The sequence below is a fragment of the Pleurodeles waltl genome, chromosome 6 (genome assembly GCF_031143425.1).
Source record: "Pleurodeles waltl isolate 20211129_DDA chromosome 6, aPleWal1.hap1.20221129, whole genome shotgun sequence".
Taxonomy (NCBI): Eukaryota; Metazoa; Chordata; class Amphibia; order Caudata; family Salamandridae; genus Pleurodeles; species Pleurodeles waltl.
In genome coordinates, this window is record NC_090445.1 from 410928209 (window position 1) to 410954861 (window position 26653).

General features: G+C 46.0%; 1 protein-coding gene across 2 annotated transcripts in view; it reads left to right on the plus strand.

The window, feature by feature from the left end:
* Positions 1–26653, plus strand: part of EPS8L3 (EPS8 signaling adaptor L3) — a 187055-nt gene that overhangs the window by 142378 nt on the left and 18024 nt on the right. For both annotated transcript variants that reach the window (XM_069238344.1, XM_069238345.1), the window contains 4 exons: positions 12752–12900; positions 20027–20135; positions 22181–22218; positions 25559–25664. In XM_069238344.1, the coding sequence (XP_069094445.1) occupies positions 12752–12900; positions 20027–20135; positions 22181–22218; positions 25559–25664 (402 nt within the window). The remainder of the gene's footprint in view (positions 1–12751; positions 12901–20026; positions 20136–22180; positions 22219–25558; positions 25665–26653) is intronic.

The following is a 26653-nucleotide window of genomic DNA, read 5'->3' on the forward strand; positions in this document are numbered from 1 at the left end:
CAATCATCAAAGCGTCCCGCCACTCTGCCTTCTTGAATTTGTTTTTGCTGCTTTTCTAATACCACCTGTTTATGCAATTTGACAGATTTTAGGTTCTCAGACCACCTACGAGTCTGGGGGCCCTCGTCCTCCAACCTGAAACCCCGGTGTAAACCCTCTCTCAACAGTATCGCTGCCCCATGATGCTCATAGTGTGCCAACCAGAAATCCAGCTGATCCAACTTAATTGGCGTACAAGTCCTTTCCCATCGCTCCGTGTGACCCCTGCACTCCCCTGAAAGCCCTTATGCTGTGCTTTGTGCTGTGTTCCAGCCTCCACTTGCTGCTGTTACTACTGACCTGCCTGCTCCCACTGGAAACCCCCAGTTGTTCCATGACAGTGTACAAGGGTGTGGCTACCTGCGCAGTCCAAGCACTGATGCCAGAATTTGCAGCATTCCCTTGCACAAAGGCCTTTGTTGAAATACCAACATGCCCTGATGACTCCCCCTGGCCTTAAGCCGCTCTCCCCACCCCACTCCAAGTGGGATGACTTTGAAAGGTGAGGTATAGATTTGGAAACCCGCTGGCTAAGAATATGGTATTCTGGACCCATCATATGTGGCCAAAAGTCAGTATCTATTTCCCCTCCATTTCACCTCTGGGCCAAGTGCCAGGTGGGCACTTAACTTGTCATCATACTGTGCCCAAGCGTACCCCCCATACGTGATCTGAGCTTTCCCGATCACGTCCATATATTTGAATAATGCAACATACCGTATATGCTGGCGTATATCAAGAAAGCCGCAGTCCAATTCTCAATTGTCATCAGCACTTTATGCCATTTGGACAATTCATATTCCTCCTCCTTAGAAACCTCTTTTGCCCTTAGCTCCCGGTACAGTATTTTAAACATTTGCATGTGTTCTTCCTTCCAAATCTTCTAATTTGTGTACAATATCAGGCACAAACTGAGAGGCTTTGTCACCCCCATGTATGGTAGCTTTTTTATTTTGAGCTCCTTGCTCTCTAAACCCTCACCTCTCTGTCCTGCAGCCCCATCCTGTCCAAGCCCCCTGCTTCCTGTACTTTGCTCACCCCACACAGTCCCCTTTTCTGCCAACCCCTTCTGTAGCCACTTTGCAGACTTTACTCTGTCCTGTGTCCATATCCACCATGGTGCTGCCACTGCCCCCACCGGGCCCCTGGCTGTTGGTGCCCACACCGGTGTCCCTCACAAACAAACCTCTTCACAAGCGTGTGTCCTCGCTGAGCATATTCCCCCCTTGAGTCCACACCTGTAAACACTAGCACCTCATTTGGATTGTGCCCCTTGGCAGCCATACCTGACAGCAAGGTTGGCATTCGCTCTAGATCCCGCCACCCAACCAGTCACGAAGGACCTCCATGGCCACCTTCTGCTCTGCGTTCCCCCCTCATAGGCATGGGTAACTCCTGTAAAATACCAGGGACAAGCACATTATCTCCCCCCTAGTTCCCTGCATGCACCGCTCTGCCACCATCTTTGCTCCTCTTCCACCAAAGCATCCTCTTCTACCAACTCCCCGTCCTCCAAGCTCATCTCAGCATAGTCTAGTTGCGTGTGCTCGGGCCCTTTCCCGGACCAGTATAGTGATGCATGTTGTTGTGCTTAAGCATGTTGTGATACCTTATGCTATGGTGCTCTTATGTCAGTCTCTAAATGCAATGGGGCCATGGCACACCGTCTCCCTTGTATTACCATCTCCTGTCGATCCGCACCTAGACCACTTGTCTCAGAGCTGTCCCATACTGCCTGGGTTAAAACACTACTGAGGCCCCCCAGACCTTCATTTGGCAGTGTCTATGTCATCCCACGCTGCCATCTGGCCTGCCACACTTCGCCATGCCGTCTCTTCTCCTCGGGTTCATTGAACTGCACCAAGCTCTCCTTAGTCTGCCTGAATGTTGCTGTGTGGGGCCTGTAAGAACATAGAAATGTCCAGAGTGCCAGGCCAGTGTCCTGCACCCTATCCTCTAATTCTTCCTCTCCTCCGGTAACCACCTACTGTGTCTGCTCTGCACTTCCCCCCTGTATATCCCTACCACAGGCACCCGCTCAATGTCTAGCCAGGCCCTTCGAGCTGGGGGGGTCCCAACCATGTCCCCTGCTGCAGAATGCCCTCCCGCTTTGCCGGGGCCACACCCCTCCCGCTCCCTTTTTCAAAGTACACTCTCAAGGGGGTTTAGCTCTTGACCCCATACTACTGGTCTCTATCCTCTGATTGCCTATCTCCCCCTCATCGCTCCACTCAATGCATGTCGTCAGCAGTGCTGATGCAGGGCCTTCTCTCGCGGTACTCCATGACCCCTGTATCCCACCTGTGTTGTTCCTGGCTCCTAGCAATACAGCGTGCCATCTCCACCCACTCTCCCCCTTGGTTTCCTCCTTATCCCTTGCATATCCTGGGCCTGCAGCTTCCCCCCCCCCACCTTTTCCTCTGGGGACCCCTCACAGGCAGCATTGATGCCCTGACCCCACTGTCCTCCTCATTACCCCTCCCTCCTGCCCCCTTATTAGTCTCTTGTGGGCTGTGCAGCCCCAGGGAGATGCTGGCAGGATTGTGCACCTCATGTGCAGCTTTATTTTTGATGGCAATCCCACTGCCTGCACTAGCTTGTGCTGTGTCATGCTCCTTGATCTTGTCCCACTCACCACTGTGTTGGTGGGACCATGCTCGCTAAGTTCCCTTTCACTGACCCCATTGGAGCTCCCACAGCCGCTCCCTTATGAGGTGCGGCGGGCTCCGTAAATGCCATTTGTCCTGCGAAAGCCCTCTGCATTGTAGTCCCGCCCTGTGCCCACAATGAATTGGAGCGTGGGCCGCTTAGTGGCACTGCACGCAACATGTGACTTACGCACTGAACTGGGGGCTGCTCTCCTCCCTCTGAAGCGGACCCAGACACCTACCTGCAGAGATTATGGGTGCCTGCGCGGTAGTGAGCACGCCATGACTGCTGCGGCAACCTCAGCCGAGGCCCGGCTTATGGAGCGAGTCATGCCCTTGAACCCAGGGGCCAATAGATCAGTCCTCCCGGCTTCCCCCAGTAGGCAAAATGCCTCAAGCATGCACTCATCCTCCATGGCCCTAACTGCCCCTACTTTTACTAACGGCCAATTAATCAATAAAAAATACTTGCTCCCTATGCTACCGGCTTCTGTGTCACCCTTCAAAGATTGGTGACGGTATGCCTAAAATGACCGAATTTATGATTTAAGCTACATCTCTTAACCCCATTGCCCAAAAATAGCCCATTTGTAGCCTGGGCTGTACCACTCCCCCAACCCTCCCAAGGGCTCAACTCCCAGGGGTCAGCTGCCCCCTAAGGCCCATTGGAACCTGGAGTCCCAGGTTTGAATCCCAGCATTGTTGTTGGATTTAGCATCATGTGATTCTGGGCAAATAACTTAATCTCCCTGTGACTTAATGTGTGCAAAATGTATTGGTGTACTCCCCACTTGATGTACACGATCTTGTAGATCATATCCGGATCAATCCTGTAATACACAGTGCTCTGTTGCTTCATGTTAATAATGGGGTCTCTAGTTGGCAATCAGTTAACATCCTCTCCAAATAGGGACCTTCAACTCTAGTCAGGGTAAGGGAGTCACACACCTAAAATAATCCCTGCTCACCCCCTTGGCAGCTTGGCACAAGCAGTCAGGCTTATCTCAGAGGCAATGTATAAAGTATTTGCACATATACACACTCAGTAACACAGTGAAAACACCACAAAAGGACTCCATACCAGTTTAGAGAAATAGCCAATATTTATTTAAATCAAACAAAACCAAAAAGACAAAAATCCAACATACCCAAGAAAAGATATTGATTTTTAAAGTAAAAAGAGTCTTAATCCATAAAAGTCGATGGTTGCGTCGTTTTAGCACAAAGTACCTGGTATGCGTTGAAAAGAAAGCCGCAGGGGCGAGGGTGCATCAGAAAAGCAATCGATGTATCGATTCCTTACTCGCAAGTGAGGCTGTGCGTTGATTCTTTCCCTGTCAGTTAGGCGATGCATCAATGCTTTCTCCACAGGAGAGCGATGTGTGAATTTCCGGACAAGCAGCCTCAGCTCTGTGCGGTGATGTTGAAGTTTTTGGCACCCAGGGACGATGCATGCAAAATTAAGACATGCAGTAACAATGAAGTCACGCCGAGATGGTGATGCGTTGATTTTTGCAGCTGCGAGGCAGGTGCTGCGTCGTTTTCACAGCCGCGAGGGGGTGCTGCATCGATTTTTGTGTTGCTTGGTTCTGGTGCGCTTTTTTTCACTCAGGTTTCACCAGTTTCTCTTTCCAAGGGCCAAGGGACTGGAGTGGCACTACTTGGCAAGTCAGGGGTCTCAGCATGAGAGCCCAGGTGCTGGCAGATGAAGTCTCTGATGTCCATAAGACTTCTTAACAGGTGGCAAGCTCAGTCCAAGCCCTTGGAGAAACTTCACAAGCAGGATACACAGCAGACTCCAGTCTTTGTCCTCTCTAAGGCAGTAGCAGCAACTGTAGGCCAACCCAGCAAAGCACACACAGCAAAGTGGCAGTACTCCTCCTCACAGCTCTTCTCCTTGGCAGAGGTTCCTCTTGATCCAGATGTGTTCTAAAAGTGTTGGGTCAGCAGTCCAAAACTTATACTAATTTCTGCCTTTGAAGTAGGCAATCTTCAAAGGAAAATCTTTGTAGTGCACAAGACCCTGCCTCTTCCTTGCCCTGCCCCAGCCACACTCTAGGGGGTTAGAGACTGTATTGTGTGAGGGCAGGCACAGCCCTTTCAAGTGCAGGTGTCAGCTCCTGCCTACCACTCTAGCCCAGGAAGACCCACCAGGACATGCAGTCCATACCTCAGCTCCCTTTGTTTTACTGTCTAGAATGAATTCACAAACAGCCCAAATGTCAAACTGACCCAGATGGGGATTCAGCAGCCAAGCAGAGGCACAGAATGGTTATGCAAAAAAATGCCCATTTTCTAATAGTGGCATTTTCAAACAGACAATCTAAAAACCAACTTTACCAAAAGATGTATTGTTACATTGTGAGTTCAGAGACCCCAAACTCCAAATCTCTTTCTGCTCCCAATAGGAAACTGCATGTAAGAGAAATTTCAAGGTACTCCCCAAGTTAACCTATGGGAGAGAATGGCCTTGCAATAGGGAACACTGAATTTAGCAGTATTTCACTACTAGTACATGTCCTACCTTTTAAATACAATGCACCCTGCCGGTGGAGCTGCTTTGGGCCTACGTTAGGGGTGACTAACGTAGTAAAAGGGAAGGTTTAGGCCTGGCAAGTAGGTACACTTGCCAGGTCTGACAGGCAGTTCCAAACTGGCCACCTAGACACTGCAGTGGCTGGTCCGAGACATGTTTACAGGGCTACTCATGTGAGTGGCACAATCAGTGCTGCAGGCCAGTAGTAGCTTTTGATTTACAGGCCCTGGGCACCTCTAGTGCACCTTACTAGGGACTTACTAGTAAATCAAATATGCCAATCAGGGATAGTCAATCATAATCACAATTTAGATAGAGAGCACTTGCACTTTAGCACTGGTCAGCAATGGTAAAGTGCCCAGAGTCCTAAAACCAGCAAAAACAGATCAGAAAAACAGGAAGGAGGTGGCAAAAAGTTTGGGGATGACCCTGCAAAAAGGGCCAGGACCAACACTTCACAGTTAGGTTTGTGCAATATAAACACTAATACATACAAACATATACACCACACAAAAAATAACACTTCTGTGCATGAGGAAAAAAGCACTACTCAACTTAACCACACCTGAAATCTTGGGTAAATTCACAGAAAACCTGTTGCAGCTGGACTCTCACTCCTAAGCAAGACTGCTGGTTTAGGGATGTCAGCACTTCTGTTTGTAGGTGACTAAGTCACTCCTAAACAAGTCGCAACTTTCGGCCCAACCCTCTCAGCTCACAAGCAGTACCTCACCAAAACTCAGACAGTAAAGGAGATTTCTGGCAGCCTTACACACGGACTCCAGATTAGACCTCTTAGGGAAGTTGTGGTGGAACGGAAGTTACCCTTTTTTTTACTGTTAGCAACTAGTCTCAGACGCACAAAGACAATGAAGGAGATGAAGGAGAGTTCTCAATAGGTTTATTGAAAAAAATGCAATCTATGATAAAATGCATATGCTGCAATGATTAAGATAATGAACAGTATTAGAAGCAGAATTGTGAAGATGAGAGTTGTGAATATAAACCCCCCCACCATCTTACAATAAACATTAGATATAAAATTCCTAACGGAGAAAACATAATCTCTACCCTAAAAAGAGCTATGTATAATAAACCTAATCTGTCAGTACCATGCCGGTGAGAAGCACCCCCAGCCCTCATTACCTTGGAATGAGGTCTTTAGGTCAGACTCCGTGGTGACAAAAAGGCTAAGTTCTGCACAAAGGTGACGAGGAACATAGATGGCATCTGGAAGGAACCCCTCTAATGACCTTGTCGGTGTGAGGTGTATTTATGAAGATCATGTAGGATCCCTGATGCAGGTATGTTCCTAAACAACTGATTATGTGGCATACTTGTGTTCGCAATTGCATAAACAATCCCTAATAACAAGTGCGCGTGATGTTCCTATTACACATAAGTGGGAAAGGGACATGATGACAATACCTACATGTTATCACTGATAGTGTTGCTGATAATGACGCCTTCTCAGAATGGCACTGATACTGAAAATCAAAACATTTCTTATAAAATGTAAGCACATGGCGAAAGCTAGAAGAAATAATAGAATAAATGGAATAAAACAGAGTATGCTAAGTAGGTAAAAGCTCATGTGGTGACGGGGACACAGGCCTGCAAACCAGAGGCTAAGCTGACTCCTGTGTCCCAAGGGGAAACTAAAATAGATTCACCACAAAATGTTCAGGCCTATGCACTTCTCAAACCCAATTTAATAAAGCATAATTATATGAATACCTAGATGACTTCACCTTGGTCTGGCTGAAACATGACTAGACTACTATTAAATGAACCCTTGAAAACTGATGCTATATTGAGATGGCAAGTGAAAAAGTCCTGGGTCCAACGTGCTCATAGCGGAATTTTAAAAAGCGTTTGAAGATATACTAATTCCATATTTACTGAAGATCTATAATGAGGTGCTTCACATAAAGAGACAACCACTAACCTCACAAGAAGCCATATTTACCACATCATTGAAACCTGTCAAAGATATGCACCTTATCAAATCTTACCACCTTTCTCGCATCTACATTTATATATTAAACTGATGGCTGCTGTTGTTTCTGTAGACTGAAACGACTCATAAAGCAGTCCTGCTGGATCCAATGGAGTTTATACCCACCAGATCTACTGCCCATAACATGTTTACTATATTCACACTAATGTACCACATAGACCCTGAGATTTCTGTGATTGGGGCCTTGCTATATGCAGAGGAGGCATATGACTCGCTACAATGGCATTTTATGTGCATAGTCACAGAAAGAATGGGTAGAGAGGTGCAATTACTGAAAATTATACATTTCTTATTTGTAAACTGGCCTGCCCACATAAAAATCAACAACTCCCTACTAGGTTCTACATACCTCACAACAGTTACAAGACAGGGATGCCCTTTATCACCACTTCTATTTGCCATAGCGAAGGACCCATTGGCATGCAAAGTTAGGTAATGTTATGTATGCACACAGCGGGCTGTCCTTCAACAGCAGATGATTGATACTTTCCATGTGTGCGGATGACATTGTGCTTTTCATTAAAAACGTCAGAGATGCTCTGTGAAGTCACAAAATTCAGGGTTTCTTCAGGGCTGTCTGTGAATTGGAGTACATCAGGAATTTGCCTGCTGACATCGGTCACTAACAGATTCACTTCTATCTTCTACTATGGAAACGGGATTCTATAAGGTACTTGAGAATTATGATACGCAGATATGGACATTTTATTAGTATAATTATGGCCCTGTTGTTAATAATCTACGCATGCAAATAGACCAGTGGAGATGGCTTCCTCTGTCGAAAATCCAGCTGAAAACAAATATTAAAAACGGTAGTCATGGCCAACTTCCATTCTTGTGTTTGAATATTTCAATTTTATTGTCTCCGAGTTTGCATACTGAATTCATTAGACTGGGATGGGCAGACAGGTGAGATTGCGCTGGGAAATCATTACAGCGCCTCTCGCCAACGGAGGGCAGGCAGTCCAAGACCTTGAGACATACTATTTGTTTCACACAAGCCTTTTTGGGCAAGTACTGATACCTCCTCCGGTCGCTCATAGAACACATGTTTTTATAGACCGACGGGATAGAGGCAGGCGTGCTCCAGAACTGTCTTCTTAAACAAATAACTGCCTCTTATACCGTTGCGGCAACAATTAGAACATGGCGCTGAATGTGCGAGTTAAAATACCCCAAATATACTCAGCTCTGGTGCCCCTTCTACTAATCCAGCCTGCCCCTGACGACTGAGAGTGGTGAAGGACTGCCTACATGCCAGCAAAGTGGGCTAGCACGTAGGTACTTTGGTGGGCTGTTTCGGCCACTCGCATAATTTAAAGAAAGAGGACATACCAAGATCTTAAATGTTTTTACTTATTACAGACTGAGACGCCGTTAGACACAACTTTATTACATTCCCACAGAAATAACAATAATTTGTCTCACCGGCAAATGTAGTTAGCACTGAGTTGAGTAGAGGCTAGTTCTCACAACTTTATAAGCTGTTGCATGACGTCACAGGGGTTGAGTAATCCCCTCAGTGCCATTATGGGAAAACCATATGGTTGAGTTCTGGGATGGTTTATTGTTCTGCTCAGCTGTAAACCATATTAATGAACTACAGACACAAGTAAGTACATTTAAAATGTTTACATGTGCTAAACCACACTCCTGCAAAACTGTATACGTTTGATAGCGCTAGATTACATGAGTGTCACCGCTGCAACCAACCTCAGCCCGACCTCTTTCCTATGGCATGCAGGGGTGTTGATTCTGGTGGGATGTTTGGGGTGTACACCCCCACTCCCCTCGATAAGTGCATTCTCTAGCAAATAGTTGCTTTCAGTCCGGTATGTTGGGGTGGTTGTTGGATTTCACCTGAGAGGTTTACATGCCCACACAGACAAAACATATACACACATTCTTTCTCTCGCCTCAGTTCTGAATTTCCTAAAACTGTTGGTTATTTTACAACATATTGTCTTTTACTCAACCCTAACAACCCTCACTTCTATCCCATCCCACAGCCTCTTAAGCCCCCTCATGCTCTACCTCTCAAATAATGTATTTTACCATGAAATGCCAGCGTTTCTAGTTGGGAAATTTGAACTCAGAACCTCCATCTTACTGACCAAGCTACACCCCTGTTGGCTTGGTCCTGTTGATAAATTACTACTTGTTAAGTGGATGCATTAGATACATCTCATAAGGTGGGTTTTGATATACTCAGCTCTTCAGATGTAGCCGTACTGGGGCATGTGATAGATGTACCCAAATCTGTGAGATGTTTAACTGCAATACTTCTACTGCTCGCAATAGTTACCCACTGGATGTAGGGTGTGCTGCCGACGCATGCCAGGTGGCTCAGAAGTGCTGCCAACCGTAAGGTAAATGTGCAGCATTCACTCCACAATGCAACCAGAAGCATGAAGACTCAAGGACATTTGGGCATCTCTTAGAGGGTATTTGTAACACTTGAAGGGCACTGGTGTAAGCCATAGAGGTGTAGGTGTGTCTTAATGAGCAGAATAAAATGGCATTGGAAGGGTGCAACACCCCAGGTGCTCTCTGCAGTTGGCTTCAGAGGCTGCCCAAAATTTTTATTTGGATGCAAGGAGTGCTCCCCTCTTGGCATGTAGAGGATTGTGTTATATTTACCTGGAAGGTTATGCTCCGTCGGAATGCATATAAACATGAGGACACACATTGGGGGTGATTTTAACCTTGGCGGACGGCGGAGGCCGTCCGCCAAGGTACCGCCGTGAAATGACCGCACCGCGGTCAAAAGACCGCAGCGGCCATTTAAACATTTCCGCTGGGCCGGCGGGCGCTCTCCGAAAGAGCGCCCGCCGGCCCAGCAGAAATGCCCCTGCAACGAGGACGCCGGCTCAGAATTGAGCCGGCGTAGTTGCAGGGGTGCGACGGGTGCAGTTGCACCCGTCGCGTATTTCAGTGTCTGCAAAGCAGACACTGAAATACTTTGCGGGGCCCTCTTACGGGGGCCCCTGCAGTGCCCATGCCATTGGCATGGGCACTGCAGGGGCCCCCAGGGGCCCCGCGGCACCCCCTACCGCCATCCTGTTCATGGCGGGTTTCCCGCCATGAACAGGATGGCGGTAGGGGGTGTCTGAATCCCCATGGCGGCGGAGCGCGCTCCGCCGCCATGGAGGATTCAATGGGGCAGCGGTAAACCGGCGGGAGACCGCCGGTTTACCCTTTCTGACCGCGGCTGAACCGCCGCGGTCAGAATGCCCTCGGGAGCACCGCCAGCCTGTTGGCGGTGCTCCCGTCGTCGGTGACCCTGGCGGTCACCGGCCGCCAGGGTCAGAATGACCCCCATTATGTTTAAAGTAAAAAAAAAGTTAGAACATAAAAAACAGCCTGTATTTAGATTTAACCTCCTAATTTTTTGGCTAAGCTAAAAGGGGTTCAGAATGCAATAAGCCATCTGCAGACTCAGAATATTTAATCAGGTTTCTGAAGCACTGAAGTTACTTCATTAACTTCTGTTTAAATATTCACGGACCACAGCACTGTTCATAGTGCCTCTTACGAGTGAGAGAAATCTGATATCTCCAAGCACCTCTATCTTTATATGCCTCCTCCAGTGCCTAATTTGTAAAAGAATGAGCGCCAGTGCCAAAGCTCTACTCAGGAGCCTGCAGCCAGTGTTGTTAAATTTAGGCACGCCGAATACCAAGACTGCATAGTCTTGAATTCACCTCAGGCTTCTTTAGTCCACGGCCACACGCCACTCCTTTTTATCTCACTCTTGTCAGTCCCTGTTGTCTCTCTTAAGGGTGGATTTCCTGTCTTTCTCTTCCTTTCTACTTTGTGTGTTTTCCCTCTCTTCCTCTCGGTCAATAAACTGATGAGAAAAAATAAGTGCTGTTCCCCAGGAATGGGTGTTGGTGGGGCCCTACCTGCAACCACTGGCTCAAATTAAACACTGGCCAACTCGCACCCTTCGCTTCACTATGTTTCTTAACCAATCCCAAATGTAAGAGGCTGCACTCCGGTGGACACTCTTTAAGATACTTAGGCCCATATTTATAATTTTTTTGCGCCACATTTGCGTCATTCTTTGATGCAAAAGCATCACAAACTTTCAAAATATAATTGTATTTTCTAACTTTGCGACACTTTTGCGTCAAAAAATGACGCAAATGCGGTGCAAAAAAAGTATAAATATGGGCCTTAGGTCTGGGAAATTAGAACTTTTCCTTTGGTACTTCACTCACTGGAATATTTCTCTATCTTCCAAGAAAAAAGAATACATATCTTTTCTGTTAGCATGTATGTTGTAGACTGAGCTTCTCCTGGTTTTCTAGCTTTTAGTTTCTCTCTTTCATATATGCCTTCGTTTTCGGTTTTGTACTTCATTGGCTTTTTTCTTCAGTTTGCATTTTGCAGTTCCAAGAAACCTCAGTTGGTAGTGTGTTGCGTGAATAAAATCAATCATTTATCCATTCATTAGGTAATGCACCACATACATGGCTCTAATTAGGGTTTCATTCTGCCACAAATTGTAGAGGCATCCCTCTGCACACATCAACGTTCTATTACATTATCATTTACTCTCAGCATTCCGGACATAAGAAGATACATTCAGGGAATGGGAGTACAGAGGATGCTACAACTGTACTGACTAAAGTATAAGAACCTATAACAGGTATTATGCTACAAAACTAGTGTTACTGGTAAGTAACCTTCCCCTTCTTTTAAGCAATGTAAAAGAAAATGTGAGTTGCTTTCACTGTTTGGGCAGCTTCGAATCAGGCCAACAGCAAGTATTACGGCCAAGATTTTCAAAGAAATCACGCAGCGCAGTGCAGCAATGTAAGTCATGTCGGTGCATTGCATGAACCGGAGAGAGTAACATAGCGCAGTGTCTACAAAGAAGCTGCGCTGTTTTGCTCTCTTCCTTCAATAGTGCACTTTATGGTACTGTGCACAAACGCAAACATCCTTGCACCAAACTGCAAGGGTGTATGCATTGTGGTCAGCATATTTTTCCTGCAAGAAGGGGTCCCTTCCTGAACAAACACTATGCAGAGAAGCAATTTCCTGTTTGTAAATGTGCCGCAGAATGAGCACAAATGTGGAGAGTAAAAACAAAGGAGAAATAAAATAAATCTTCTCAATACTTGAGCCTCAAGGAGGCACAGGATTTTGGCACAAATCCAAGTCTACAAGTCTTTGTAGAGATGGATTTGCATCAAATTCCATGGGTGGATGCACCGGAATGCCCATGCACCACTCATGGAATGACTCCTTGACGCAACACAGTTGTAAATACCAACCTAATACTTTGTGCCAAGTCTGCATCATAAAGTTAATGCAAACCTAATGCAAAGTGTTTGTAAATCTGGTCCTTCATCTTTATTACGTATGTACTTCAGCTGAGGAGAAAATGTGTAGAAATATGCAAAGTCCACTTTTTATTGAGTAAAGCATTTTTAGTTGTGGAGCCCTGCACTGTAGAGCCCTCTATCCTATCTCTCTTTTACTCTCCTCAAATTCCAGATCTTGTCACACTGCCCCCGAAAAGATATGGCACCTTCTGTTATCTCCCCTCTACTGACCCAGAAGGCAATCAACCTGCTGAACTCCTGCATCACTGAGCAAGAAAGGAATATGTGGAAGAGCCTTGGAGATGCTTGGATGGTAACTAGGTGAGAAATTATGTCATAATGCAAATCTGCAGGAATTTGAGGGGCTAAAGCATCAGCTAAATGCAGAATTTCAATATTTAGTTAGTACCTAATTCCAGCAATTTTCGCCTCTTCCTAAATTCTCTAAATCTTAAGTCGAGTCTAACTATCACTTAGAATGATCAGGAATAACATATGAATTTGAGTTTATCGTCTCCCAATCCATATGCTTTGTTCCATACTATGGACAAATAGGCTTACATTTACCACTACTTCTAGCAGGTAGCAAACTAAAGCAGAGCGGGCTGGTGCAGGTGGCTGGAGACAAGGTTGTGGAGGGTTTCAGAACACAGTACAGGTTGTGGACTGGAAGGTCTGAGCGTTTCGTTCCACGGAAGTGGGTTGAGCAAGGCTGGAGGCTTATGCCGAACTGCACTTGAAGCCCAAGCCTCTTGTTTTACAGGCCAGATTTTGTGGCCGTTAAAAACAAGGCCAGTGTTCCCCCACCAAGGAAATCCCAGTTCAGGAACACTGACCCAGTTATAATGTTTTTGGAGTGGTGTCTCACCCGGCAATACTGCTGCTCCCAAATTGTAATCAGGCCTTAGAGTGACCAGATCACCTGGAAGAAATGGGCCCAGATATGACGTTTTCATTCAGAAAAGTGGGTCCAAATTGATCTCTCAAAAGAATGTGTCAAGAGATCTCCCAGCTGTGTGACTACAAGATCACACAGTAACGTGTCCGTGGCAGAGCTTCAGAGTGTGCCATTGTGATCTCCCAAATCAAATCATTAACATTTATAAAGCGCGCTACTCACCCGTGCGGGTCTCAAGGCGCTAGGGAAAAAGGGCGGAGGGTTACTGCTGCTCGAAAAGCCAGGTTTTTAGGAGTCTCCGGAATGCGGAGTGGTCCTGGGTGGTCCTGAGGCTGGTGGGGAGGGAGTTTCAGGTCTTGGCTGCCAGGAAGGAGAAGGACCTCCCACCCGCAGTGGAGCGGCAGATGCGAGGGACGGCAGCGAGCGCAAGGCCCGAGGAACGGAGGAGATGGGTGGGGGCGTAGAAGCTGAGGCGACAGTTGAGGTAATCCGGTCCCTTGTTGTGGAGGGCTTTGTGTGCGTGGGTGAGAAGTCGGAAGGTGATCCTTTTGCTGACTGGGAGCCAATGCAGGTGTCTCAGGTGTGCGGAGATGTGGCTGTTGCGGGGTACATCGAGGATGAGGCGGGCCGAGGCGTTTTGAATACGTTGCAGGCGTTTTTGGAGCTTGGCGGTGGTCCCAGCATAGAGGGTGTTGCCGTAGTCCAGGTGGCTCGTGACGAGGGCGTGGGTCACGGTTTTTCTAGTGTCGGCGGGGATCCAGCGGAAGATCTTGCGGAGCATGCGGAGGGTGAGGAAGCAGGTGGAGGACACGGCGTTGACTTGCTTGGTCATGGTGAGAAGAGGGTCCAAGATGAAGCCGAGGTTGCGGGCGTGGTCTGCGGGGGTCGGTGCGGTGCCGAGGGCCGTGGGCCACCAGGAGTCGTCCCAAGCGGACGGGTGTTGCCGAGGATGAGGACTTCCGTTTTGTCAGAGTTCAGCTTTAGGCGGCTGAGCCTCATCCAATCTGCGACGTCCTTCATGCCCTCTTGTAGGTTGGTCTTGGCGCTGGCGGGGTCCTTGGTGAGGGAGAGTATAAGTTGGGTGTCGTCGGCGTAGGAGGTGATGATGATGTCGTGCTTGCGTATGATGTCGGCGAGGGGGCTCATGTAGACATTGAAGAGTGTCGGGCTGAGCGATGACCCTTGAGGTACGCCGCAGATGATCTCGGTGGGGTCTGAGCGAAACAGAGGGAGGTAGACTCTTTGGGATCGGTTTGAGAGGAAGGAGGCGATCCAGTCCAGGGCCTGGCCTTGGATCCCAGTGGAGCGGAGGCGGATTATTAGGGTGCGGTGACAGACGGTGTCGAAGGCAGCCGAGAGGTCGAGGAGGATGAGGGCGACTGTTTCACCGTTGTCCATCAGGGTTCTGATGTCGTCTGTGACTGAGATGAGGGCGGTTTCAGTGCTGTGGTTGGTTCGGAATCCGGTTTGTGAAGGGTCGAGCATGTTGTTGTCTTCTAGGAAGGTGGTCAGCTGTTTGTTGACGGTCTTCTCTATTACCTTGGCGGGGAAGGGGAGTAGCGAGATGGGGCGGAAGTTTTTCAGGTCGCTCGGGTCAGCCGTAGGTTTCTTTAGTAGTGCGTTGACTTCGGCGTGTTTCCAGCATTCGGGGAAGGTAGCAGAAGAAAAAGAGGAGTTGATGACGGCCTGGAGGTGCGGGGCGATGATGTAGTCGGCTTTATTGAAGATGAAGTGAGGGCAGGGATCCGATGGAGCGCCGGAGTGGATCGCCCAGTAAAGTGCTCCCTATGAAATTTTCTGTAAAGAATATCCATAAACTAGGGATGAATGCCCAAGCATTGTATAGACAGTTGAGCCATCCTTCCAATTTGTAATTTACTTGGGTGACTCATAGAGTTTCCACTATGGGTGCATAGATGGAAAAGGCCTGCTGTCTCGTTTTTACTTCTGTACATTTCTAAGGCCCTGGTTATGAGTAAGACATAGTGACAATTACTGCATGCAAAGGTAAATAGCATATGACTTTAAGAAATTGTGTGATCACATGTGAAATTTAGCATTTGTTTGAAGCACTGCATGTCTGTAGTCCATGTGCGCTATTTAACACATGCTATTTACTGGATGTGATATTTTCCGTATGTAACAAAATAATGCATGTGATGAATAACACCCAAGTACAAGTACAAGTATTAGAGATGTTGTAAAGGGTCCCTTTTTTAATGGTCACCCCCTACTTTTTTTGCTGTCAAATGCTGTTGTTTGACCTGTCAGTGTACTGAGGCCTGCTAACCAGGCCCCAGTACCAATGCTCTTTTCCTTAAATTGTACGTCGAATTGCATAGGCCAACTGGCAAGAACCTTACCACCCCTGTAAGTCTCTAGTAAATGGTACATGGGCAAGTGTGGTAAAGGGGGTCACCATGGCTGTAGCACTGATTGTGCGACCCTGAGTACCCCAAGTAAAAGAGAGACTGCAGAGCTGCCATGTCAGTCTGCACGAGCAGCCTGCTGCTCGAGTGAGCCTCTGCCCCAATCTAGTTGCAGGCAAAGTCCCTGTTACTGCCCATGGCAGGTCAGTCATCCCTAAGGTAGGCCCCCACTAGCCCAGGGGGGAGGGTGCTCTGTCCCCTGAGTGAAGTCATATGTGCAGGAGCACATATGCCCCCGTGCTGGCATTTAAAACCACGATGCTGGCCCAAGTAACCGGTAGTCCATTGGATAACATGGACTGGCATCTAACCATTGCTGAGATGTCCAGATTGGCGATGGCCTGGCCGAATTCCATCATGTTTGGTATCAAACACTGTGCTTTATAATCTTGAACATGAAGCCCATGTTTAGGATTAAAAAGCTGTTGCCCAGGTGGCACCCTTAGAGGGTGCCCTCCAAAGTATCTAGTCCTGTACTGTTTTGGCAGGCTCTGCCACCACAGATAAGAGTCTGACCTCCTGCTGTTAGTGCTAGCACGTTGGCAGGATGTAACACAAAGGGCCTGAGCAAGAAGGAGATCACACCTCCTACCACCCAGGCTAGCTAGTGATAAAAGCATCAGGGCTTTGACCCTCAAAGGCTTCATCTGCCTCTGATGTGTACGTAGCTGTCACGCGGTGGGGGACAAAGCCCTTCCTGCCCTGCCCAGCAAGGTAGGTGGGAAATTAGCTATGCAAGAGGTGTGCATCCTCATAGGACTAGCCACAACTTGAGGGTGGGCTAGGAGGTCGGCACAGCCGAAGGAGGGTTCTGCCATCGTGGCAGACCCTAAGAATAGTGGGTTCTGGGTAGAAAGTGATGTACTCCAACCAGTGGCAGCCATTACAAATCTCAAGGGGAGAGACCGGGGCCCATGGGGGGGTTGAGCAGCGGCGATGGGAGAGAGGGGGCAGGGAGTATGGTGTATATAAGGGTTAAAAAATAATAAAAATTAAAAACCTACCTCTTCCCGTCACAGCTGCCCCCATCTGGTGCCGTCTCAATCCTCTTCTGATATCCCAGTACTCACTGGGACACCAGCACATGCTCCCCAGCAATTCTGCTGCTGCTTTCATGCCAAAGCTAGCATAAAAGAAGTGCCAGGATTGGTCTAAGCAGCTTGGACTGCCGCTCAGACAAAACCCTGGGGTCTGTGCAGTTTCTCCAGTCCGGCTCTTCAAAACAGCTGAACTTGGGAAACCAAAGTGCGCATGTGTCATTGGCAGGTTTGAGACAGCCGGACAAACACACATGCACACTTAGGTGCACTCTCTCCTCCTCTCCTCTCCCACTTCTCATGGTCCAACCCTCCCCTCCCTTCACAGGTTGCTGGCGCAGCCAGCAGCTGTTAGATAAAACGATAAACAAATATTGTTTTATCTTTCAGCTCCTGGCTTAGCCTGGGGGGCGTGGCGCTCCTTCATCATTGCGAAGGAGCCACCCCTGACTCCAACAGGAAGTCGTCATTGCACAGGAGGACTAGTCACAGGGACGCCATTGGCCACTGTCCCTCACAACCTCAAATTTGCCCTAAACCAGGATTTAAGGGATTCTCCTGGCACCAGAACTTAGATCTTACCTGGAAAGGAAGAAAGAAGCACAAAGAGATGTCTGCACCAACAACAGGACCTGGACTCCAGAGGATGGCAGTAGGATCTGTTTGTTTTGTTTCAAGGTGGTTTGTCAACACAAAATGCATGCTTGCACATCCCACACAGTAAGGAGTTCTTTGTGTACCTTTGGGATGTCCTAAGGTCCTTTTGTGTGTTGCTATGGCTATTCCTGTTCTCCGGGAAATTGATTTCCTCACTCCAGGAACTTCCAATGCCTGAAAATGGGCACTCCCTGATGTTTTTTTGCATGTGCTATTTATCTGGTGCAGTGTTTACCACATACGCCTATGAATGCACATTCCGTTTTTAACACATACACTAAATAACAATTCAGTGGTACACTGTAAAAACTCATAATCAGCGCTATTTAATACATTTGTTATTTGCCAAACCTTGTGGAATTGGTATTTACCCAACATGCAAGTTAGGTGGTTTTTACCACCAAAATCAAAAACCAGGGTATTCTGTATTTTACACAAGTGGTTAATAACAATGCCATTGTACATAGTAAAAACTCTTACTCAGTGTTATTTGAATCATGCGATATTAGGCGAACTCCATGGAATCGGTATTTACGCTACGTGCAAGTTTGATGGTTTTTACAATCAGTCTCGTAATCAAGGCCTTAGTATGCAAACTGAAGGTGTCCTCATACTAATTTCCCTCTGATTTTGACAAGATTTCACTGAGGATCCATAATTCCTATGGGGACAGTTATTCGTGTTATCATCCCCATCGAAATCAGTAGGCCACTCATAATGAGGACCAGAGAAAGAAAAATGCTACAAAACTGCAAGCTGTGCATTCACAACACACCGGCAGCCAGCACAGTCCTGAGAAGTGAATACTGCAAGAAGGGCTTTTCTAGTGTCAGAAACCAAAAGATGCATTTAAGAAAGAGGAAAGGAAACACCTTGTAAAGGGCTAACATTGAATAAACGCTTCAGTATAAATCCACGGGACAAACTCTGAACAATACGTTTTAACATTAGCTCTAGTTTTGCACACGGTTACTGGTAGCTCAAAATAATGTGAGCTTTAGTGTCTATCTGCTTGACTATATTACCTTCAAAAATGAGCAGATCCTGTTTCAGGTCTTCCAGTTTACCTCCACTTTGCATTATGATTAGTGCTGTCCTGGCTGAATGTCACCCAGCAACACATTAGCAGGTACATTTTCCAGGTCCAGAGTTTCTATAAGACTAAAGCAGTACATTATTGAAGATGTAAGGCTTTTGGCTAATTGATACACAATAAGGCTCGCCACTGCTAAGGGCTACAGAAAAGTAACTGTGCTGGCTTCAGTCCAGATGCTCCAAGCTGTAGCCTCCTCTTGTGGGCCACATGTACAAACCATGACATTGTTTCAAAGAAAGAGCCTGTCTGTCTTGGATATATCAGGAGCTACTATATGGAACATCATTATCATAAGAGTGTTAAGGATGTGCCACAGACTCCAAAGGACTAGACTAGCCTTAGTGACCCTGGGCCCATGAAAATGATGTGTGGACTTGAGTTGTTGTTTAAACCTCATTAAAATGTATTGTGTGTGTATATCTTCTAGTTTATAGCCCAAGGTCTTCCACACACGAAGGTCCATTGTGTGAACTGGGTCATGCTGAATGCAGGAAAGCATTTACCATCATCCTCTGTTCTCCAGTTATCATAGCTACCATTCAGTAGCATGCTGACTTTAAACCAGGAATTTTAGTGATAGAGGCCCTTTAGTGCCACTTGCTGGTGATTTCCTGTTGACATGTGCCAGCTAAATCCGGACTAGGATAAGTAGCTGCCTTATTGGCCCTACATCACCTATGTCCAATGACTATACCTTGAACCTGAAGATCACAGTAGACTTGACACTCGGAACAGTGACTGCCCGGTTGCATAATTACCAATAAGTTTTGTATTTAATTTGGGTCTGCTTTGCAATACTATTAGGTTGTAGGTTTTCTAATGAGATACTTGAAGTGTTGGGCTGCAGAGCCAGGCATATCACAGCCCTAGGATACCTTGTACACAATAAAATTAATGCAGTGATGTTGATAAATTCTTGTAGTAATCTGGAGGACCCTTAAGGTCATATGACCTTAAGAGAGAGAGCTAACTAGAATGTTGTATGCACTAGATAAAGACTGGGTTCATAGCTTGGCCACAGAAACGTCCGCAACTTTCATTTTTTCTCTGTTAAACATTATACTTTCTGACCTTACTTTTTCTCCTCAGAGTTCATTTGTATTCCCATTTACAATTCAATAGTTCTGTCTAGATGTTGTTCTTTAATGTGTGCATGATTCCAGTGTTTTCTTTTATTGTAAAATTATCCCCGGCAACCACATACATTCTATATGAAGAAATCCTAAAAAACTTGTATGGCTCAGACAAAATACCTTCACATGTAACTAAATGATGCACTTACTGAAATTTGATGTCTTTGGGAATTAACATGTATTTTCACTCCACACAGAGCAGACTGGCCCAACGGGAAGAATATCCAGCCATACATTCCTACATTTTCTGATGGATGGATGCCCAGAATGCCACTCAACAGCGAGTCCAAGCAACCAATGAGTAATGTGAGCGTCCAGGGACTAATAATCAGGATGCTGAAACATTGCACAGTTTCCAGATTGTGACTGTCACTTTTTGCCCAATACTCATCCCCATTCTCTCTATCCAGCCATTCCTATTGTAGTTATCTATCCAACATTTCTCTGGTATGATTTATATGCAACAACCTCTGTACTATCGACCCCAGTATCCCACTTCATGCTATCCACCTAATAAAATCCTACCCTAGTATTGATCCCACCAGCCATTCCTGTGTTCTTTCTGACAATTGGCTCTTATACTATCCATCCAGACATCCTCTTCCAGGCTGTCTAGCCCACCAGCTCCTACCACGCCTTCTAGTACCTGCCACTGGTGTTGGTGCATTTGCAACAACCCTCTCTCCTGTTGTGTATGCAGTAATTATCTCTAATGCTGGCTGTCCCACTAGCCCTTCCAATGCTCTCTGTTTGACAATTGCTTCTTATGCAATCCATCCAATGATCCTTTTCCAGGCCAACTATCTCACTTGCCCCTAATATGGCATCTGTTCTCCAAGGTCCCCAATATTATCATTCAACAAACCCCTCCTATACTGTTTATCCACCAATGTCATCCCATGTTATCCATTTCACCAGCCTCTACTAGTCAGTCTAACCCTTATTCCATGCCATGCTATCTACCCTGACAGCCCTACCCATGCTACCTTTACCACCCACTTTCTGTTATCTATTAAACCCCTCACATGCAGTCCATCCCATAATAAGTGTTTAATTTGAGCCAGTGGGGGCCAAAAGCACTTATTTTTGCAGACCGGTACTTATTTTTCAACTTCAGATATCTTCAGAGTGCAAGAGGGAGGAAAAATACAGAAATCTGAAAAATGGACGAAGGTAAAACTGGAACAAACGCCAAAAAGGGAGAAAGCAGGAACCTGCAAGAATTAGATAAAGGGACAGGAAGTGTCTGGTAGTGGATATAATAGGCATGACGTGGTTTAAGACTACCAACCTTGGTATATGGCATGCTGACATTTAATTGCACCGGGCACAGGTTTTTGCACAATGCTTTGGGCACTGGCACTCTTTTGCAAACTAAGCACTGCCCATAATTACTCCCCATGCTATCAATGTAATATCTCCTTGCCTCCTATTCAACAGTGCCATTCCATTCTGTCTACCCACCACCCTCAACCTTATCAACCCAGTAAATATTTTCCTTGTTATCTATCCAACAACCCTCTCTCCTGATGTCTATCCACCTAGTGCTTCCCAAGCTATCACTCCATAAATCCACACTTTGCTGACTATTTAATAATGTACTTTCATAGTGTCTAACAAGTTTCCCCTTCTTATTCTTTTGCAGCAGTTTTCCTTAGCCTCTATGCCAGAATATTCCAGCCTATGATACATATATATAGAATAATAGCCTCATATTCTAACTAGCCAATCACCTCATCCTTTGCTTCCTATTAAATATTTCACTTCCACGTTTTCTGTTCAACAACTTTTTTTTTTTTTTTTTTTTTACAGAACGTCAAACAATTTTCTTCACTAGTATTCAATGTCCTATAATGCTACATGTACCATCCACTTTCTATCAACCGCCTAATGATATCTGCCCAACTGTCGCATTCCAATCTACCTATCCATCAATCCCATCCCAACCAGGAATACCCTAGTTAAGTATCTGCCGAGCATTACCATACTTAACTATATATAGAGCAATACACTCCTTTGCTCGCTAGTCATGTTGTCTCTCCTTCCTATGCTACCTAACAACCCAATTGCTATCTAGGTTCTCCAATCTTAAGGCAATCTACTTCCAGATATCTGTCCTACAGACACTTTCAATGCCAGTGAGCCAAAGTTTCAACTTCTCATTTTATCCCAGTAGTTCCTTTGACATGTCTATCTTGATGGCCTCTTCCATAATACTAGCTATTAGTCTTCCCTTTTCCAGCATATTATATACAGACTCCTCGTGCATTGTAGGATGCTTGCTTTGATATATTGTACTGTGTGAAGCCTTTGTTTCAGAAGTGACCCTTTTTCTTCACTCTGTTTTGCAGACCCAGGTAGTAGGCCGCAGCCCACAATCCACACCAAGGTATGTCTCTCCAACTGTGCTGGTCAGGGCAGCTTGGACTTCGTTTACTTCCAACACACAGTTAAAATGGATGAAAACATTGTAGGCACCAAGCGTGCCAAACACCAATTGTTGAAACCCTCTCTTCCTCATGTCCTCATCTCTCTCAGTTACTCAAACAGGTATTTCCTCACTAGGTAACCCACATCATTGTATGCCTTAATTCTCCATGTACTCACCGGTCACAATTTCTGCCAAACAACCTTGAAAAAATGTTGAGTTCTTTAACACTTAGCCAAGGTGTCAAGAGACACTGTGTAGAGAATGATCCGCTAAAATGGTGAGCTTTGCAGTTAACGTAAGCACTTTCAGCCTGTAAGGGGGTAAGAAAGTGCTACATGGATGTCAATATATTACAATACAATACCACTGACTCCACTTCAAATGGTTTACACGCAGAAGCTGACAAACTACCACCAAAGGCTGAGATTACGTGAAAGAGGAGCTAAAAGTAAACACATAATATTGACATAATTTTTAATTTTAATGAATGTGATTGTGTCTGCATATAGGTAAGTATACATTTACTATTCTTAACTCCCCATCTAGGTATATATATGCATATATATATACATATATATATATATATATATATATGTGTGTGTGTGTGTTTATTACCTACTGGCAGTCGCCAGTAGGTAGTTATAGTTAGTTTCCATGGAAAAAGCATTTTTTGACTTGCCTATATCTTTGGCACCGTTTGATGAATCTTCACCAAAATTTCCCCCCCCCCCAAAAAAAAGTGTGCCCAAAGATCTTGTTGTGCATGAAAAGTTTCAGGATGATCCGTCAAGCAGAGGCCGAGAAAAAGGGGGGAGGGATAAAAATAAGTGTGTTTCCCATCTTACTTCCCATAGACTCTCTAGACACTCCTGCAGCCTGAACCGCTGGATGGAATTACACAAAATTTGGCAAAAAAGGAAGCTTTTGGTCCACAAATCACCCTTTTTAGGTCAAGCCTAGCAGTGTGCATGCATTGCTCTCTCGACATGCTGTAATCTACTCTGTGGGCTTTAAACATGCCCATCACTTTCATTCATTCCTTGGCCTGCCTTTCAAAATTCCCCTGATTTTGTAGGTAAATGCTTTACATTTGTCCTGCCTTGAGGCTGTTTTGTTACTACCTTGGAGACTGACCCTGTTACATTAATTATTGCACGATCAGCCATATACTTTAGTATGGTGCACTACTACTTTCTTTTGCCTTTCCGATTCGCGCTCAGTGGCTGTATGTTGTTTCTTCACCTTCCTTGTTTTTGGGCATGCCGCTGTTTTTTTGTGGTGTCTGTGCCCATATCTGTAAACTGGAGGAGGGTTCTTTATTAATAAATTTTTTGAAGTTTCATATAGCACAAACTTGATCGAAGGATCGCTTTACATGAGTACCAATTACGTACAAGTTGAGCAGTTGAAAAATGTACAAACTGGTGCATTTTGAACAGTGTGGTGCTCTCAAGGGGCTGTTCTGAGCATTACAGTCTAATGCCAAGTGTATGAAGGAATGCACAAACACAAAGTTTATTTCTGATAAAAGTTTTTATAAGGCTTACATGATGACTGTATATGTTTTATTGATCTCTCCTTATTGCAATTTTGACCATGATTCATGCTAATGTAACATCCTTATTACACTATGACTATCTGAACTCTCTTGATATGTTTGGGTGACCCTTTTACGGGGTCCCCAGTGGTTGCACAATGTCAGCTATAGTATGTTCCATCTGCCAATGTAATGTACTGCATGGTTAAATACTTATGAGGTCCCAAAGACGGGACTTGTTGGCTATGCCACTGCTTGTTTTATTTGGTGTAAATCCGTTCAGTAATTTTCAAGATATTAAAGGGAAAATAAATGTGTATATCTAGGGCCCCGGATTCAGGGAGAACTCCTGTTGAGATCGGCTTGGCTGCCAACACTTCAAACAAGAAATCATTGCAGCCACTTTGGGAAAAGAAAAGAGGGCAGGTTACATTTACCCTAGCCCTCTAGTCTTGGTCCAGGGGTCCCCCTGGAAACCCTCAAGGCTAAAAAAAGCCTTGGAGGGGGTGGATGCCGCTCCCCCCATATATTTTTTATGTGTTGTACTGGGGAGGTGGTGGTTCCAGGGACACTGGGAGGCCTGCCTGGGCCCCACTATTATGTTTTTTAATACGTAGCCCTAGGGAGGTGGTGGTCCCTGGGGCCCATAGGGGTCTGCACACCCACCCCCCCTATTTTTTTTTATTATGTAGACCTGGGGAGGTGGTGATCCCCTGGGCCCAGGAGGGTCCGTGAGGCCCACCCATTTATGTTTTTAATGTTGTCCATGGGAGGTTGTGGTCCCGGGGAGCTGGGGGGGGTTTGCGTGCTCCCCCTATTTATTTTAATTATGTATCACCAGGAAGGTCGTAGTCCCCAGGGCTGGTGGCAGTTGGTGCACACCCAATATATTTATTTAATGTTGCCCTGGGGAGGTGGTGGTCCCTAGGGCCCGAGGGGGGTTTGCGTGGTCCCCCCAAATTTTTTATTAGGTAGCCACGGGGTGATGGTTCCTGGGGCCTGTGCACAGCCGGGTTGGAGAAACTGCACAGACTCCCATTCACTGTCTGAGTGGCAGACCAAGTAGCTCCGACCAATCCTGACACTGCTCTCATGCTAGGTATAGCATGAGGGCAGCAGCAGGATTGCATGGGGAGCATGCGTTGGTGTCTCAGGGACTGCTGGGGCACGTATACCATTGAGGTAAGAGGAGTGAGGGGGCAGTGGCAGTAGCAGCAAAGGTGAGTTTTTTCTTTTTTAATTATTATTTTATCCCCCCCCCCCCGCACCTCCTTTTCCCCCTGCCCGCACCTTCCCTTGAGATTTGCCGCAGCCACCACTGGGTATGGTACTGTAACAATTATTATGTACATTTACTAAATATACAGATTCCCACTTTTGAAGAATAATCTGTATGACTTGAATGTTTACATAATGTATATTTAGCACAGAGATGGCTCAATTTAAAGTTGACCTGCTCTCAGATTTATCCACACCACATATACTTGCCCTCCTTCTGCTCTATTGCTCCTCTCCTCTCGTCTATCCTTCTCTCCAAGTTCCTTAGCCTTGCCTCTCTTCATATATTGAGCAAGTATCCACTACAGCATCCCTTCTCTTTTACGCTATCTCCCCGACCCCTGATGAAGAGTTAAGTCACACCATGGTTCTAGGGCATGTCATTGAGTTTTTTCACAAATTGTGTTTTGTCCAAAGCTGCATGCAGTGTGCCTAGTCCATGGGTGGGCAGTGCCTTGATATGATGCTTTTATCTACTCACAGGGAGTCCACTCAGGAGCAGCTTCGGCCCCTGCTCATGCGTGCTATGTATGACTTTATTGGCAGGAACAACAGGGAGCTGACCATAATGAAGGGGGATGTGGTAGAGGTGAGCAAAGGTTATTTGTGTGTTAAAGCAGCAGGACATTCTGATATGCCTAGTTTTAGAGAGCAGCCTTTCTTATATGACCATGTGAGGGGATAGAGGCACAGACTTAAATGAGCAGTTTGAACACAGTGAGACTCATCCATAGCTGTTCCATCAACTCAGGTAACAGGGACCAGAGCGCAGATTTACACTAAGAAAAGGGGTTACAAAGACGGACTTACTGACATCCCCCGTGGCAGGTTAACAGACATCACATGAAGAGACTGACTCAGTGACACCCTCAATCTTGGAATATTCAAAGGACAAATATAGTGATTCCATACTCACTACCTAAGAAGAATGAACTCACTCTGATGTCCACTATTTTTCAATAACAGAGGGTCACACAAAGGAAAACAAGTGCACCAATAGCCATCCTTTAATCTCACCTGCTGCACATACTCGCACTTCAAAGGATCGCAACGGATAGTGCCACTGACATTATCTATCTTATGGGCATGGGAGGGTCACAGGGAGGTGTGGATATTCAAAAAGAGGAGCAGAGGCAAACAGACACACACAAGGAGAGGATGACATTCAGATACAGATAGACAGACCTGTGCCTAAAAAAACAGATAGAAAGTTGAGTAGACAGGGGCAAACACAGGTGAGGAATCTCACAAGACTCAAATAAGCTCAGTGAAGAAGGTCATAAGGCATGAATATTCACAGAAACACAATACACTACAAGTTGCATAGACATCTCACAGGCAGGGTTCTGATCTACATTGTGGCTGCTGTTCAGGGACTCTGTCCTTCAGACAACACAAGTGCCTTCTGAACAACCTTGTATTTATGAGGGGACATAATGAGGTGAAAGAGCTGATGGTGGGAGGCGCTGGTTTCTCTACATCTGAAGGTGAAACACAGAGGAGCCCTGGCATGGGACCTAGAATGGTGCTTTAGGGGCACTGGCATGATGTTATTGAGGATCCTAGAAAGGTGATAAA